At 39.3% G+C, this 18,885-nt stretch overlaps 1 protein-coding gene across 3 annotated transcripts in view; it reads right to left on the bottom strand.

Annotated features, from left to right (window-relative positions):
• The window catches only part of fam169ab (family with sequence similarity 169 member Ab), an 86,854-nt gene that overhangs the window by 12,562 nt on the left and 55,407 nt on the right, over positions 1-18,885 (bottom strand). For all 3 annotated transcript variants that reach the window (XM_063049244.1, XM_063049245.1, XM_063049246.1), the window contains exons 5-11: positions 15,590-15,761; positions 12,143-12,322; positions 10,869-10,997; positions 9,249-9,364; positions 6,987-7,041; positions 3,051-3,189; positions 1,654-1,801 (exon numbers count right to left, since the gene is read on the bottom strand). In XM_063049244.1, the coding sequence (XP_062905314.1) occupies positions 1,654-1,801; positions 3,051-3,189; positions 6,987-7,041; positions 9,249-9,364; positions 10,869-10,997; positions 12,143-12,322; positions 15,590-15,761 (939 nt within the window). The remainder of the gene's footprint in view (positions 1-1,653; positions 1,802-3,050; positions 3,190-6,986; positions 7,042-9,248; positions 9,365-10,868; positions 10,998-12,142; positions 12,323-15,589; positions 15,762-18,885) is intronic.

Here is an 18,885-nt window from a genome sequence, read left to right on the forward strand (position 1 = left end):
GTAAGTGTTACTGGACAACATTGAGGCAGTTTGCCATGTTCTTCTTCAGCACCGGTTAAATTGAAGGTTGCTGGAAGCAGGTGGATACCTCAGACTGGTAGGTAGTGAGAGGTTAAGGATATCTGAACACACCTGTCAGTTGATTGGCCAAGTACCCCATCTGGGCCAGATACTTTCTGTGGGTTCACCCTCCTGAAGGACGCTCTCACATCGGCCTCAGAAACTGAAATCACAGGGTCTTCGAGGGCTGTCAGCTCGTGAAGGTCCCTCCATGTTTTTACAGTCAAAATGAGCATAGAAGGCATTGAGCTCATCTGGGAGCGAAGCCTTATTGTCACCTATGTCACATGGTTTCACTTTGTAAGAGGTAATATTATCCAGCATCATGGCTTTACCCAGTGACTCAAAGCAACACACACAGAATGCTGGAGGAACTCAGCAGGTCAGGCAACATCTATGGAAATGAATAAACTGTTGACATTTCAGGCCGAGACAATTCTTCAGAATTGGAAAGGAAGGGGGAGGACACCAGAATAAAAAAGGTGGGGCGGTGGGGGTGGGAAAGAGGGGAAGGAGGATAGCTAGAAGATAATAGGTGAAGCCAGGAGGAAAGGTACAGGGCTGGAGAGGAAGGAGTCTCATAGGAGAAGAGAGTGGACCATAGGAGGAAGGGAAGGAGGAGAGGACTCAGGGGAGGTGATAAGCAGGTGAGAAGAGGTTAGAGGCCGGGGGGCAGCAGGGCGGGATATTTTTTAAAAACATAAGAAGAAATCAATAGTCCTGCCATCTGGTTGGAGGCTACCCAGACTGAATATAAAGGTGTTGCTCCTCCACCCTTCAGCGTGGCCTTAGCGTGGCATAAAGGAGGCCATGGACCGACATGTCAGAATGGGAATGAGAATCAGAATTAAATTGTCTGGCCACCAGGAAATTGTCGTCTACCCAAGCTCTCTCACCATTTGCAGGTGGTGCTAGAAATAAAACTGATAGCATTGGAATATTCCATTGAAAGTAGACGGCACAAAGAAAACATGGAAATAGAGTACAAGCACATTATGCACACATCAACATCCAAGAATCCAGGTGTGGAAGTGGTGGCTGCATTATTCTGCTACAGGTCTACACACCTGAAATTTATTTACTATCACTTCATTTGGCAAAATACTGAAAATATGCCTGAAATATTTTTCAAGGATTTCCACAAGTTACTCTTTTGGTCTGTGATATTCAAAGTGGTCCATCTCTAAACTGCAATGAGCAGCAATTTCCTCTCTCACCATTGATGTGCTTCCCAACGCCAGTAACTGAACTGGTGAAGAACTAAAATCTTCACTATTTTCTTATTCAAGAAGAAATCGCATCAACTCCTAAACACTTAGAAGAAAGTCAGACCAATGCAATACTTAACAGAAATTTAGTCTCATCCTTAAAGAAATGCAGAAAGTACATAATTGGTTAAACAACCAAAGCACATCTAGCTGACTGGTACTTTCTGAATTGTGTAAACCAAGCATTTTTTCCCTTAAAATTTTTCAGAACTTTTGTCCAGAAAAATTACAGCTCTATCTTAAATGGCTGATGACACAGCCTCAACTCTCCCTCTAAGCGATCTGCTCCATATATTCTCTGCTCTCTTCATTCTATACCAATTACCTCATCACCATCCGGTTCCAGAACTTCAATATGACATAACACTACATCACTTGCAGTTATTTCTGTACTGTCCTGTGAAATTGTACACATTTCCTGGTTTCCAGTTGTTTGCAGAACCTCTTCGTTTCGATCTGACATGGCTTCAAAACTGAAAAACATACATTTTGTGTGCTTAAGATCAATGTTAAAGTAACAATTTTACCATTTTTGTTTTACACAAGTGTCTTATGTGACTTCAGGTAATCAACTAACATTCCCATTGCTATCAGCAATGGGGTTTAGAGAAATTCTGAAATCTTGAAACTTGAGACACCAATAGAGAACACAACCCTGAAGGGAGAAAGCATTATTTTTTCACAATTACCAGAAAATGCAAAGTAACCAATTTTTTTTTAGTTTTAAGTTGGAGGGTTTTCTCCTGATAGGTGACACAAACATAAACAGCTTTTTGTCTTCTTACATCACCGAATGTTGATCTGACTAGACGTACACACACCTCATCACGCCACAAAACAGCTTCATTTGGATGGCAATGAGTTCAAACAACTGAACTATCTAATAATTATCCAGGGTGATATGTAAAGAACAGACCCAAACTAAAAAGTGAAAAGCATACACTGAATAAAACACACAAGATGCTGGAGGAACTCAGCAAACCAGGCAGCATCTATGGGAAAGGGTAAACAATCAACGTTTCAGGCTGAGACCCTTCATCGGGGCTGGACTGCTGTCCTGACGAAGGGTCTCGACCCGAAACGTTGACTGCACTTCTTCTGATAGATGCTGCCTAGCCTGCTGCTGTACAGTCCTGATGAAGAGTCTCAGGCTGAAATGTCAACTGTTTACTTTTTCCCCAAAGAGGCTGCCGGGCCGGCTGAGTTCCTCCAGCATCTTGTGTGCGTTGCTTGGATTTCCAGCAACGATAGATTTTCTCTTGTCCGTGAGTATACACAGAATGGACATTTTTATTTAATCTCAGTGGACTCTTTTCCTGAATGGTTAGGAGATCCTTTTAAAAAGCAGACTATCCAGATTTATTTTTCTATTAAAACCAACAAAGTCTATTGAATGGTTAAACTTAAAATTGTACTTTCAGTCTGTATCTTTAAACCTCTAAGAAAATACGCTGGAACAGCAACAAAGACTTGATTAGGAATATTGATAAGTGGGGAAGAGGATATAAAATGGTGTGGCCGCTTGTTCAGCAGAGAATATCAGAAACATTCAGCAAGCTGGAGAGATCTGTGGAAAGAGAAGCAGCATTCATGTTTCAAGCCGAATATTCTTGATGTCCGATGAAAGATCTTTGACCTGAAATGTTACCGCTGGAGTTTTTCTCTTTCTGTTTTAATTTCCTTATTTAAACTAACCGAGTTACATACAACGTGTGCAAATACCTGTTTAGCTGATCTTTAGGCATAATCACCTCTTCATGAGTCGAACACTTTTGTTCCAGAGCACTGTGCTTCTTCTCTGCTTTGGGTTGCTTGGATTGGCTGCCTCTTCCCCGCTTAGCAATAGGTGTACTTGTTGGCTCTGGATACCAAAATACTTTATTCAATTATGGAGAGATTTTGCATGAAGCATTTCTAAAGCATTGCAATACATTCTAAGCAAAGACCCATAAAAGATTGACATCATTGTTCCCCTTGTAAATCGCACCAAAGACTAAAATGATTTATTTCAATAACATAAAAGATTGATTTTGCATATGCAACGTTCTCTTTGAGGAATAACACAGCTATTTGAAATTACGAAATTTCTCCAAGTAATTCTTTGTCCATATTAATTACTCTAATTTATTTTAACATCAGTCTCAAGAGTACCATGTTGAATTCTTCCAATCTGACATTATGGCCTTTCTGAGCGAGATTAAAGGGTTGGGCAGTACAGGGACGGAGTGCTCTGTTGTCAGGCAGATCAAAAGTCCTAGAAGTAAATAACCAAGGTCAAAAGAGTGCAAGGATGGTTAGAGAGAATGCAATGGAGAACAGGCCAATAGTGAGTTGTTACAGAGACAATTTTTAAAAGGAGTGAGTCTCTCAAGGAAGCATACAACTCAAATCAATGCAAGTACACTTGGAAGGAGCAATGAGTACAGGACGTGATTAATCACGCCATGGGTGGGAGAACTTAGAAGACTGGGGAGAAAACCTTAACAGAAACAAAGAAACAGAAAATTTCCAAATTCAATTTCAAAATGCTTTGCAATAATTGAAAGCGAAGCTCTTTGCCCGACAAGGGTATGTATCATTAAAAATGTGCTTAACAGATTTGCCTGTAGGTGGGGTCATAAACAGCTGCTACCATGCTCAATACACAATATTAATTGCAAATCCTTCTTACTTTAACAACCTTTCACCTGCTAATTCACAGGGACTGATTTAGAAGATGAACTGCACTCGGCAGCAGCCTGTGGCTCCTGTTAGATGCCATGTGATGTTATAATATTCCAAAAACCTAACCATTCATTAATCTCACAATTAAAATAAGGATCTATTTTTATTCCCTCAGCAAATGAGGAACAAAGAAATCGCATAACTGAATAAAAGCTGACTTGAAAATACATGGTCCTTCAACAAAGCTCACAGAATGAAAAGGAGAATCAATTCTCAATTCCAACTCCCAATTCAATTCATCTGGCTCCTCTCTTGTCCCTACTAGGTTAGAATCATTTCCTCCTGCTCTAATCCCACTAATTCAACCATGGCATTTTGTATTGACTCACAATGAACAATGATACATTTAAAATGGTTTAACCCCAAGCAATGCAGTCATTTTTGTTCCGTCTCGAATAAGATCAACTTAACACTTTTCAGATCCAGAACTTTCCTGAAATATGTCGCTACCCGAGATAACACAAGCAGTAAGGCACAACCTGGTGGTTTGCTCCACCCCAGCTGTGTCTATCTAATCAAATCATGTGGGTATGGCTTCAGAAAAAGGCAGGGAATAAATCCTTAGCCCAGGAATTATGAACAAAGTTCCTAGTATTTAACTGAATAATAATTATTATTATATACAGAGCACTTTTCAAACAAACGATGTAGTTCAAAGCATCTTACAATGGGATAAAGTGCAAACATGAAAATAAAAGACAAAATGATGTTATTTAAAAACAAAATTAATAGGTTTTGATTTAAATAATAATGAAACACGAACAGGGTATACATTGTCCCAACAGGAATATCTACGACTGGTATCATTGTAAAGTCACTCCATAATAGCATTAAACAATTAGGCCTACACAGCAATATTTATCTAAATCTCCAGAAAGCAATGATACTAACCACTAGAATAGACCAAAAGTTCCTAGCAATTGAGTAATGAGTATGTTTGACTATGCCCGTACTTTGAATTTTACCAGTTTGGGCTGAGAAAAAAGTAAAATATAATAATAGTAGTAATAATAATAATAATAATAATAATAAAATTCACACTATTAACAGCCAAAAAAGAATAATTGTTATCAAAATAAACTGATGCTTTTTTCCAGGGCAGCTCGCTAAGCCCACTTTGGTTTTGGCCAGCTTTAACCCGCTCTCTAATTTACTGACTCAGACAAAAATTGTGCATCAAATCAGAGACAACCAAACAAATCATACCTTGACACACCTATACACAGACGATTTGAAATTATATGCTCCTTCATCAGTACAGTTAAAGCAATTAATTCAAATAGTAGAACTATTTTCTAAAGAGATAAACATGAACTTTGGACTAGATGTGCAGAACATTAAACTTAAAGAAAAGCGCATTAGAGTTAATAGAATATAAAACAGAGCTTCAAGATACAACAGAACCGATGTATAAATATGAAATATGTAAGTATCTGGGATATCAACAAGCAAAAAAAAATAGATCATAGTGCGATAAAGAGGAAAACATTTGACCAAACATACTTCAAGGCTTAAGAAAATCTGCCAAACAGAACTCAATAGTAAAAACTAATATAACAAAGACAATAAATCTGTATTAAGGTATTTTTGCATAATATATACCTTGGTCCAAAATGATCTGGAAAATTTACAAAAAAAAACTGAAATGACAAATTTTAGAAAACACTATGCACACTCGAGTACACTTAGATTAACACTACCTAGCTCAGAAGGAAGGATACAAACATAATAAATTTACAAAAGAGTCAGATAAAACTTTAAGGATATATTTTCACCTACAAAAACATGATTCAGCACTCAACGCGAACATATGCAATTCTGATAAGAAGTATACCAGCACAACCCAGAAAAGTAAAGAAATTATCTCTACAGAAGAAAAAGTTCACCAATGGAAGAGCATGACTCTTCATGGAAGACACCCCCACAATCTGAGCAGACCAAATGTCAACAAGGAAGCTTTGGGCACCTGGCTCATAGTTGGGAGACCTCTTCCTAGAAACAGAGGGATTCCTCATGGCAATACAGGACCAGGTGGTTAACACAAAATATTATCCAAAAGACAAACAAATTCAAGATGATAAATGCCAAAAATGCTAAGAGAAACCAGAAACAATCCACCACATTACAGGACCTGCAGTAGTTTAACCCAATCTGATAACTTACACAGGTACAATCAAGTGGCAGACATCTTTCACCAAAATCATACTTTAAACTACAAACTCATAAAAGACACTATACCTTATTATAATACAAGCCTGATTCAGATTTAGAGCCTTAGTCCCACAAATTATATTATACCAATCCATCACTACAGATAGGACAATCCATAACAACCACCTGGATATAATACAGAACAAACAAGGAAGAACAACATACTTAATAGATTTAGCCATTCCAAACACACATAATGTACAAAAATAAATCAATTTAAGAGAAAAACACTAAAAATATGTTGAATTAAAAGAGGAAATTGAATGACTATGGAACATTAAGAGTATATATTGTCCCAATAGTAATATCTACAAATAATTAGGCCGACATGGCAATATTTATATAAATCTCCAGAAAGCCATAATACTAAACACCAAACATTCCTAGCCATTGAGAAATGAGTGTGCTTGGCTATGCCTGTACTTTAGGTTTTACTAGATTGAGCTGAGAAAAAGTAAAAATATAATTATAATTATAACTGATTTATAGATCACTTCTCATACAAAACGATGCAGTTCAAAGAGCTTTGCAATGAGATAAACTACAACCATGAGAAGATAAAATGATGTTAGCTAAGTGCAAGATTAAATAACTAGGTTTTGAGCTGGCATTTAAATAATAGGATACTAAATAATAAGATAATAAGAATTTTTTTTAAAAGTCAGTGACGATTTTTTTTTGAGGTTTCTGTCCAGTAATTTTGAACACGGACTTTTAACTCACCTTCAGGAAGAATTGAAGAAACACTTGGCAATTCTTGGTTAGCAAGCAACTCAGTCTGAAAGAATAACATTTCAATATCAATCTTTTTCACAGCCTATTAAATTGTATTACTTAGTTTTGTTTATGGCTTTAGTACAAGGGCACAAAAGCTAGGAGATCGGCTTTGCAGGCATTTAACTGTCCATCCCTAATCAGTCTCGAGAAGGTGGTGGAGAACTGATGTCTTGAATCACTGCCATTCTCAAGATGTGGGTATACCCACAACAAACTTGAGGTGGTTCCAGGATTTTGACTCAGTGACCATCAAACTAAGAATGGTGAAGTATTTCTGTGAGGAAATGTGTGGCTTGCTTCCACACTTTTGCTGCCCTTGTCCTTCTACATGAGGTCATGGATTCAGAAGGAGTTACTTGAGAATCAGTAATGACTTTTAAAGTCAATTTTGTTAAAGTCCTCTGTTCTCCGAGCTCCAGTGAGATTTCGTCAAGACAGCTTCTCTCCAATTACTTTGTAGAACTGTGCTTTCAAACACACCCGTTATCCCATCATTGAGCCTTTTTCCTAGCCCAGCATGTCGATTTGCTTCCCTCCACCTTGTAAATTAATGAAGCTCCAACTTTTCCAACTACCATCCTTCATTGCAGATCAAACGGTTTTACCTAATCCCTGTTAGCTTGAGTCATTTGCAACAAGTGCACCATTGATTTAGTTAATGGTGTTGCAGTGGATAATTGGCTTTATTAGGGATTGTGTGCTTGTAAACAAACAGCAGAGCTGTCCAGACCCTAAAAAAGCATACATCTCCATTAAAATCTGGCCTTTTATAAACTCATTTGCTTAAAGGCTATTTCTTCAGTTACTTCAATATTACTAACACCACCATACATTTGTCACATCATCATATACCCTCATCGATTACATTCTACAATTCTGACTTATTGAACAGAAATTGAATTCTCTCCAGCTATTCAGTGGAGAAACTAAAGTCTTATTTTCCTCATGGCTTCACAGCTTGGACTGAAATTCTGAAGATTCTCCCTTCATGTAATGAGATTAACTCATATGAAGGTCCCACATTTTATCCATTGCTGAAGCTACCCTGAAGAAGCACGCTTCCTTTTATCCAATGTAGGCCATTTCCTCAAAACATTTAGTTTTCAGTAAGGCCCAAGAATCAAATGCTGATTCCATACTTTACAAAATTCGCACAATACTTTGTTAAATTCCTGACCTGGGTATTTTAAAAAATTTTCAAATTCAACACATTCTCCATTCACTCTTGCTAATGGGATTATGATTGACACTTTTTCTTTTATACCTAACACTCAAATACATTATTCTTTCCCTCTTATTATCATATCTCAGGATAGTCCAGGATTAAAATACTGGCCTTGAATCTAACCAACACCAAGATTGTCAATCGTGGGGAAAATCACAACTTCTTGGTTGACTCTAACGCAGTTCAGTATATAGGTAGTGTGGTCAACATTAATGTTTACAGAATTACCCAATAGTTTATCCCACAGAACTGCCCTTTTACACCAAATTTGAATTCAGGGTAATTGGCTCTAAATTAATAGAATTATACAATTAACACTTATGATGATGATGATGCTAGACAGTACAGTACATTTTCAGAATTTTCTGTGTTTATTTTGTATGTGCATAATTCAACCAGACCATGAACCACTGCACAAATGTTTCCTCAGGCAGGAATGGGTTACATAATTGAGAAATTATAATAACAGCAAATGATTCATAAAGTTTGTTCTAATTGTGTTCTTTCTTATAGAAATTATGTATAATTTATGTTTAATATGGTCTTATAGAATGAGATTGAGAGATAATAAATCATGATGGAATGGCAGAGCAGACTAGATGGGCTGAATGGCACAATTCTTCTCCTATATCCTATGGTCAAAATTTTTTCTTGTGAATGCTGCTTATATGATGCCATATGCCCGGGATGCTGTTGCAGGTGAGATTTTCATTACACTGTGCATCCTATGACAATGAACTCTACCTTGACAGGAACACCCAGCCTATAAATGAGAAACCTGGCTAATTTTGATGACTAGCACCTGTGGAAGAACACCAGTAAAACATTTTCTACACATGCTTTATAACAGGATCATAAATCTAGTTTACTCTGCTATCAGCATTGCACTTGCTGTGCACAGAACAAACTAAGATTTCCATCATTTTTCGACTCTCTGCCCACCAGCCCTAACTTTACAAAGGAAGTAGTTCAATAGGACCTACAGACGGCTGTTTCTTCACTTGGCCAAGCGGCTTCTTTCGATTTTCAGACTCCAGTTGGACTAGAGATGAAGACTCTCCTGCGATTTCACATTCCTCATCCTGGGAGGTATCCATACCTCGAGGGAAACACACACACGTACTAGTTGACCACATAAATCAGTAGATTTTGCAAGAGAGAACATACACAGGCAACTGGCAGTTGTGCAGCTAAGCTCCATGAAGCAGTGATTACAGTGTACAGTCGAGAACTGCATCAGTGCTCCTTCCATTATTAACCATTAAAGCCTATGCTTTGAAACCTGGAAGGTGCTGTAGAAGTTGCAGCAAGACAAGGGTTAAAATAATGCCCAGACAAGGATAGTTCACTGATAGTGACCAGTTTGTCCAGGCACATGGGGCTTTTTGAAGAGAGGTCTTTGAAGAGCATAGCTTCCCTTTGCTCAGCAGGGGACCAGAGCCACTTGATATACTAAGACAAGATAAGGATGTAAACCAAGGATTCTAGGGTGATACTTACTCTTGGTCAGTTACTTAACTAATTCTGAAGTATTTCTGAATTTTAAAGTGGAGATTGGCTATTAATACCTATATTATTGTTCTGTATTGGTGATTGATTACACCAAATAAAGAAACTGAACATACATGATGCTACAATTGGTCAGTATCTGTATCTAACTAGTCAATTTTGTATAAAAATGGCATTTATTTGTTCATGCTTCAGAGCCCTTTGGCGACCGGGACCACGTGGTTCTCCCTGTGCACAAGTAAATAAATTCTGTTTGAGGAATGGGTTTTCAGTCCAGTTAATCGGTAACGACAGTGTGAGTGGACCACAATTTCCCCCAGGCCAATTCTCCGATTTGCACTTTTTGTGCAGGAGTTAAGTTTTAGGATTATTTAAATGTACTTTCTCTTCTTTTGGCACCTGCTTTTTAAACAGGATTGCCCTTAACATTAGAATATACACTAAAAAAAATTGATAAGCAATGAACTCACATTTCATTGAGAAGCCTTCTCAGAATACCCATTACCTTGTAATAAATACCAACTGGCTTCCTATTTACACTTTTATACAGTCACCTGTATTTATCATAAACTAGCTGTGCGATCACTCAAGTCGAGTATGACGTTCTCCTGAGGGGTTGCTTATTGGTAGATTCTCAGGCTCCTGTCAAGGCCAGTCTGGGATCCATAATCACAAACTATTATCCGCAATGAGAGATATTAAAGTCTGATTTCAATGTACAGACAAGACCTCCAACACTTGCAGGTCTGAGCACCAAATGGTCTCAGAGGTTGACAATTAATTGTGTTCACCTCAGCAAACAAAAATAAAACAAAAGAAATTCTCCCAGATTTAGAATTGCAAGGCCTCAAAGAGAACTAGTCTCAGAACTCAATATAAGCTCATGGGTTTTTTCCCCGCACATCACTTCTGACAAGAATACACATAGATTACCAAAAACTGTCTTGGGTGTAAAACAGTAGTTTGTTATAAATAGATGTCAAAAATTGCAGCTGTTCAGACAAAAAGAATTGCTGTCAAATAGATTTGGAGTTGCTTAGAGTTTGGATGGGTGAACAGGAGATTTGGCAGCCTGTCAGGGCTTTCTGCATTACCTTTTACAGGGGATAACTGTGCCAGTAGTCGGTCTGCAATTCGAGCTCGCTGGAATGGGTGTCCAACACCCTCAACCTCCCAGAGAAGGTTGTGATCATCAGGGTAATTGTTCAAATACTTCCGGCAGACTAAAGAAATGAAAATAACAAAGTCAGACTTGAAGTACAATGGTTTGGACTCAAGTTTTTTTAAAATAGTTAGTCTCAATAGAGCTCACAGGTTGTTGAACTAGCCACAAACCAAATCAACCATCAGGTATGCATTTACAGCCCATAAATATCTCAGATTTAAAGTTTATCCTTAAGTTTAAACTCTACCATATCTCCTTGCCTCTCTTTATAACACATCCAAGCCTACAAGCCTTTAGGAGTACGCAAGATCCCAATTTCCTTCATATTACTATTGTGGCATGCATTTTTCTTTTTAGACCAAGCTCTAGAAGTCAAACCTACTTCTCTGCCTCCTTTCTCCCCTTTAGCATGGAGCTTTGAAGTTCTGAGCCTCTCATGAATCATATTACTTTGTTAAAAAAAAATGTCACAAATGGGCTATTTTCTCTGGAACGGAGGGGGCTAAGGCGAGATCTAAGAGAGGTTTACAAGATTATGAGGGGCAGACATACAGTAGACTGCCAGGATCTTTTTCTCAGAGTTGAAACATTTAGCACCAGGAGGCATGCATTTAAAGTGAGAGGGAGTAGGTTCAAAGAGGATGCTCAGGGCAAGTTACTGCTTTTAAAAACCAGAGCCTGGAATGCACTGCCTGGGGTGGTGAAGGTAAATGCGATAGGAGCACTGAAAAGGCCCTTAGATAAGCACATTAACATGGCTATCTAATGAATATACAAGAAATAGCCATTGTGTAGGCGGAAGAGTTTAGTTGATTACTAATTTAATTAGTTCAGCATAGTGTTGTGGGCCAGGGGCCTGCTCTTGTTCTGTACTGGTCAATGTTCTATGCTTTAATTCAAAAAGTTGTAGAAAGAGGTATCCAGACTAGTTGACCCTACACAAATGATCAATGACTCTGGCAGCCCCATTGTAAGCATTCCACTGATGAGTTGGGCTGCCTTAACCAAAAAGATTCTTAAGGAAGTCTAGCTTTGGGCTATCAAGCTTCTATTAGGTGTTTGCTGGAATTTAGTAAAATAACCGAATACTCGATGTTTGGTTTAGTAATATGTCACAACCTCAAAGTATTTTCCTCCCACACTCAGTATTTCACTGTATTAATTCTCAAACAACTATCTATAACATTTGATTATTTTTTTTACCTCTGTACATAGATGGAGAGAGTGGATATCTCAAACCCAGTGCATCTTCTGTGAAACAGTCAACAAAATCTTCCAGCATCTGCAGACCGTACCCCTTACCACGATGCTTCTTCCTCACAAAAATGGTGTCCAGGATCGGCAGTTGGTAGCACTGAGTTAGGAAGGTATGACATTTGCTTCCTATAGAAATATATATATATATATATATATTAATAATGGTACCATCAAGGTGAAAGGCAAGGCAGTAATACCAAGAAAATCCACTATTTTATAACATGCCACTGTTATTCAAGCAGGTTAAGTGCTGAGACGTAGACCAAAGACACAAATTTGAAGTTCAGAGATTCAATTTTCTCCAGTTCTCTGGTCAGAAAGGGAAAACCATAAATCTGCAAAAGTTGTCAGGATTGGATGTCACAGCAAGATTCAAAGGCAATGTTTGCTGTCTAGGTTGTTGATTGATGAGAGATGTTCTTCTCCTCTCATCCAACCATCATGCATTACAGAAAAGATGTAAACTAAAAGTATCAAAAAAGAATTAAATCTTCAAATCACAGAAATGAAAAGAACTCCATAAATCTCACTGTGAATACTAGTTCAAATGTTGCTGCAACCTTCGTCCTGAAGACAATGCGAAGTTGGCAACAAAGTTTCTGCAATGCACTCACAGGAGGGTGTAAGAAATGCAGTGCCAACGCTCCCCACATTTGTGTGCACACTTACAGATGTTGCTGCAGTGATAGCTGAAGCAGAGCAGATGCTTTCACTCTGACAGGAATATCCACTCCTGTCAGTCAGCACATCACAGGCGAGGAACCACCAACCCCCTAGCAGAGCACCAGCTGTCTCTCATCTGCAGACGTTTGCAGGCAGCGATCAGGCAGGAGGCTGAAAACACTCCTGGTTTTTCAAGATGAGGTTCAGAGTGAGCTCGGAACAAGGACTCAACAGAAACAGGAGAAGGCAAGAGGGAACCGGGTTCTGACCGAGTTCTTGCGTCTGGCGGGTAGGGTGGTGTTGGCAAGTATGGACAAAGAAGGACAGTGAGAAACAAAAGAGAGGAGGGAAGAGGGAAGTGGTAGGGAGAATAAGACCATCAGATACAGGAGCAGAATTAGGCCATCTAGCCCATCAAGTCTGCTCCACCATTCAATCATGGCTGATCCTTTTTTTCTCCCTCCTCCTCATCCCGTTCCCGACATTCTCCCCGTAACCTTTGATGCCATGTCCAATCAAGAACCTATCAATCTCTGCCTTAAATACACCCAACGACATGGCCTTCACAGCTGCACGTGGCAATAAATTCCACAAATTCACCACCCCTTGGCTAAAGAAATTTCACCACATCACAGCTTGCTCCATACACTCTTGAAGTTCAAAGTATGTTTATTATCAGGTATGTTGAAATTATACAACCTTGAGATTCCATAAGATGATAAGACACAGGAGCAGAATTAGGCCATCTAGCCCATCGAGTCTGCTCCGCCATTCAATCATGGCTGACCCTTGAAATCTCTGCCTTATATACATCCAGTGACCTGTCCACCATAGCTGCATGTGGCAACAAATTCCACAGATTCACCACGCTTTGGCTAAAGAAATTTCTTCGCATCTCTGTTTTGAAAGGGCACCCCTCTATCCTGAGGCTGTGCCCTCTTATCCTTGACTCTCCCACCATCCTTTCCACATCTACTCTGCTAGGCCTTTCAACATCCGAGAGGTTCCAATGAGATCCCCCCCTCATCCTTCTGAATTCCAGTGAGTACAGACCCAGAGGCATCAAACGTTCCTCATATGATAATCCTTTCATTCCTGGAATCATCTTTGTGAACCTCCTCTGGACTCGCTCTAGAATGGAGAGGGAATGAGAGAGAGGACAAGCGGAGAGGGAGTTGAGAGGAAATGTAACCAAGTGAGGGGTAATGTAGAAGTCCACACATACAATAGTATGCATGTACATCAGACCTGCAAAGCAAAGATCAACCTCCAATTAGTTTGGTCTTTCTTGCCAGTGAACTAAGACATCAATGTCAAGATCATGTCTTACTTAGTGCGGAATGACTAACCACATTAAAAGAAATCACACAGGCGTCTTCTGTTCCTTCAGAAATGGAGTAGAGGCAAATCCAAACCCCACAGGGACTGCCCACAGAGAATAGTCTGCTGTAATCATGCAGACATCAACACACAGAGGCATCAACCAAAATGAACAGAACCATCAGTGAGAGAAAAGCACACTGTGCATGCTGCCGAAGAACTGACTCAACCTGGACAGATAACTAATTTAAAAGGAGTCCCAAAAGACAAACTAAAACATTTAGGGTCATGGATAGCGTAAACCTGTCATTCCTCTGGTGATTCACAGAATGCAGTGTTCACCCCACAGCCATCACCACACATTTGAACAATGATCTCATGGGATCACACAACTTCCTGACTCAGTTACGATTTGTCCAAGAAGAGGACTCATCAGTAAGAGGATTGTCCAATAGTGCACGGATGTGACATCTGTGTGGTCTGTTTTCAGTGGAAGTTCAGGTAACATGAGTGAAAACTTCTTCAAGACCAAGAAGATGAATATAGATCAAACATGGTTTGTGAAAAGAATATACTTCAATAGAAAAGTAGATTGTGCCTGAACCATATTTTACTATCCTCAACTAGCTTTTCACCACGGTCTACTGGTCTTCCATATCAAAAAGGATAGCAGAATGTAGTTACCTTGCTTAGAAATAAAGTTATAGTGGTTAGCAGACAGATTGACCAACAGCCACAGTTTGGGATCAGCCAAGGGTGCAAGTAAAAACAATTTCATTTAAAAAAAAAATGAGAAGAAGGATGTTTAAAACAAAATCTGTAACATAAAGGCACACTTAACAATCAGCATTATAAAGCAAATGGGAATGAATCTGGAGATGAGAGTGAGGGCTGATATAATTTTTGATATATTTTTCATATGACATACAGAATATTTGCCAATAAACATCACAGACTATTTTACAAGCAGATCAGATACCAGATCTTTGAATGGCCTATCTAATTAGTTCATCTCCATGGCACCTTCCCCTCAGCCCACTACATAGTGAAATTCCTTTTGGAAGTTGCCATGGCAATTGGCTTCAGCACCCTTTCAGGTAGGCCGATCCAAAACCCAGAACAATGAAAAATGAACAAAAATATTCTAGTCTTTTATTGCAAATGACCCAGACTTTGGATCCTTTTGTCATCAGCCTTTCTCTCAATAAAGTTCTTCTCTGTTCTACTCTGTTAAAACTGATCACATTTTGCGCACCACGATTAAATATCGCTTTAATCTGTTCTGCTTCTATGAAATAATCTCATAGCTATCCACAACAGTGAAGATGTTGCTTTTCTTCTGAGAAATTTCCCCTGCATTTTATCCACAGTCTCTGCTCTTCCCAGTAAACAACCTGAGTGCCTAAGTACCTGTGGGCTTGATAGAGTAGAAGCCAATTGCTTTCCCAGACTTCCAGAGAATTTTTGCGTACTCATTGGCACCATGACAAAGGAAAGGGAGCTCATCGGTATTCATTTCCTGGGCTCTGTAGATGATGCGATTCAAAATGTACAGAACAATTCTCTCCCCGAGTGAAGTAACCTATTGAGACATCAACATGTTAATAAATTTCAAATGAATGCATTTCAAAGATAATTCACTGCAAGACAATATCAAAATACATTTCGCTAGGTTGCATAAAATGATAAAACAAGAAACAGCCAAAAAAGAGATGGTTTACTAATTTCCTCCATGACCACAATGGAAGCCAAGAGACTGGGACTTGAGTTCATATTGTAGACAAATAATGCAAACACCCTCCACTCTCTGCACTTTGCTCGAAAAGACTGCCTTTATTTGGAGACTACTGTATTACGGCAGATGCTCATAAAATGTACCACACACTGCATGTGCCACCAAGTGATATCAATGTAACTATCATTTCCCAGCTTGTAAATTTACATGGGCAACATCTACTGGCATTTATGAATTAAATACAAATAAAATGAATATTTTACAGAGCACTGGTGAAGAAGCTTTCTCTACAAAAATAGTCATAAAAAAACTCACCAAAAAGGTCATTATTTCATTGACACTACAGAAGTTGGAGGTTTGAAATGTTTGCATTTTGTTTTCTCTCTAGCCACCAAACAGCAACTCTTAAGAACATGGGGAGAGAGAGGACGAGAGAGAGAGAAAGAGATTTATCCCCATGCTTGCCCTGCTATTCAGTAAGATCATGGTTAACCTTTTCCCTCAACAATACTTTGCTACATTAACTCCACATCCTTCAATTCCCCCAATATCCAAATAACCATCAACCTCCAAATTACAAGCAACACACACAAAATGCTGGAGGAACTCAGCAGGCCAGGCAGCATCTGTGGAAAAAAGTACAGTCAACGTTTCCGGCCAAAACCCAAATTCTACTGAGTGATTGATCCTACAAAGCCTCTTGTGTGGCGATCTCCTCAGATTCACCATCCTGCAGAAGACACTTCTACTCATTTGAGTTCTGAATGGCTTACCCTTTATTCTGGGATCAATTCCCAATTTCAGAATACTAAAACCAAGGTAATCATGAATTGAAAGTTCAAAAATTATCCCGTATCTTTTCTGCAAAGCTTTCAAGAACAATGTCTGTTTCAATAAAATTCTTCTAATATCTAGTGACTGTAGATTGAATTTATTACCCTCTCTTAAAAACACCCCTTTCATCTCAGGAATCTAACCGGCAAACCTTTGTTGTACCCCCTCTGTCCTAAGTGCATTCTCAGGTCAGGAGACCAAATCTGTAAACCACTTTTCAAGTACATCTCAGCAAGGCCCCATTTATTGTGCTTATAGAAATTGTATCATTTGCCTTCTTAAATTATTTACTACAACTGCAAGTTAACATTTAGAAATTAACATACAAAACATGCTCCAAGCACAACATTTTAATCTCCCACAGTTTAAAACAAAATTAACTGACTTTTGTTATTTCATCTAGCAATTCCATATCATTAAAATCTCTCCATCTTATTTCATTCAGTATAGCCAATTTAACACTGAACACCTTTATAGTTTACCACATTACTAAGCGATGTATTTTAAAGTATGTTATAAATCATTTGCAGCATCTGTGAGAAGCACATCTCCAAACTGCAAGCAAACAAGTACTTTTCCAGCCCCTCTATAGATTTTGCAACCTATACAGATGTGATCATGCCTTTCATGTGTTTGGAGCCGATACTATCTCAGGTTAGAATTGTTTGAATTCAGGTCTGCATCTCTCCTTTTTTTGCCCTAACCTACTGTAAGTCACTCAATAATAATAACATGGCTACTTCACACTATACTCTTTCAAAAACGTAGCTGGGTGATGATGAAAGAGGACAAAATTTTCAGGCTGGTTCCATCTTCATAAAATAACCAAGAGTTTGATCCCCAAATGGCATAATTTTCTGCTGCTGCAGGAGAGCTTCTACATTATTAAAAAGTGTTCAGTTACATGATCACCCACATTAGGCCCCAGCTATGCCTGCCTTGTCATCAGCGACATGGAACAGTCCACGTCCTAAGCCTTCTCTGCTAATGCTTCCTCAACCCTTAATGACTGCACCAGTGCTGCTTCATGCCCCTATGCTAAGCTTTGCCTCCAACTTCCACCCTGCCCTTAAATTCACCTAGTCCATTTTTGACACCCCTACTTCCCCTTTTTCAATCTCTCGGTCTCGTCTCTGGAGACAAACTATCTATCGACATCTTTTATAAACTTACCAATTCCCATGTTTATCTTGACTATCCCTCATCCCACCCTGTCACTTCTAAAAATGCTATTCCCTTTCCTCAGTTCCTTCATCTCTGTTGCACCTGTTCCCACGATGAGGCTTTCCTTTTCAGGACATCAGAAATGTCCTTTTACTTCAAAGAACGGAGTTTGCCTTCCTCCACCATTGATGCTGCTCTCACCCACATCTCCTCCATTTCCCAGATATCAGCACTCACCCCATCTTCCCGCCATGTTAATAGGGATAGAGTTCCCCTTGTCCTCACCTACCACCTCATGAGCCTCCACATCTATCTCTGTAACTTCCACCATCTTCAACTGGATCCTACCACCAAACACATTTTTACCAACCGCCACCCCCCCCCCAAACTCTCCACAGGGATTGGTCCTTCCGCGATTCCCTTGTCAATTTGTTCCTCCCCACTAATCACTAATCTCCCTCCTGGCACATATCCCTGCAAGCAAGAGAAATGCTACACCTGCCCATTCACCTCCTCCCTCAACTCCATTTAGGGCCCCAAGCTGTCCTTCCAGGTGAGGCAACTCTTCACCTACAAATCTGCTGGAGTCGTCTATTATATCCGTTGCTTCCAATGTGGCCTCCTCTACACTGGTGAGACCCAACGTAAATGGGGGGACAACTTTGTCGAGGATCTCCACTCCACCTGCCAAAAGTGGAATTTCCTGGTGCCAACCACTTCAATTCCTGTTCCCACTCCGGCATGTCAGTCCATGACCTCGGGCTCCTCTTCTACCACAATTATACCACTCTCAGGGGGAAAGAGCAAAACCTCATACAGGTGTCCCCCGCCATCCAAAGGTACAGCGTTCCTATGAAACGATTCATAAGCCAGAATGTTGTAAAGCGAAGAAGCAATTACCATTTATTTATATGGGAAAAATTGGTGAGCGTTCGCAGACCCAAAAATAACCTACCAAATAACACATAAAACC

This window comes from Mobula hypostoma, chromosome 5 (genome assembly GCF_963921235.1).
Source record: "Mobula hypostoma chromosome 5, sMobHyp1.1, whole genome shotgun sequence".
Taxonomy (NCBI): Eukaryota; Metazoa; Chordata; class Chondrichthyes; order Myliobatiformes; family Myliobatidae; genus Mobula; species Mobula hypostoma.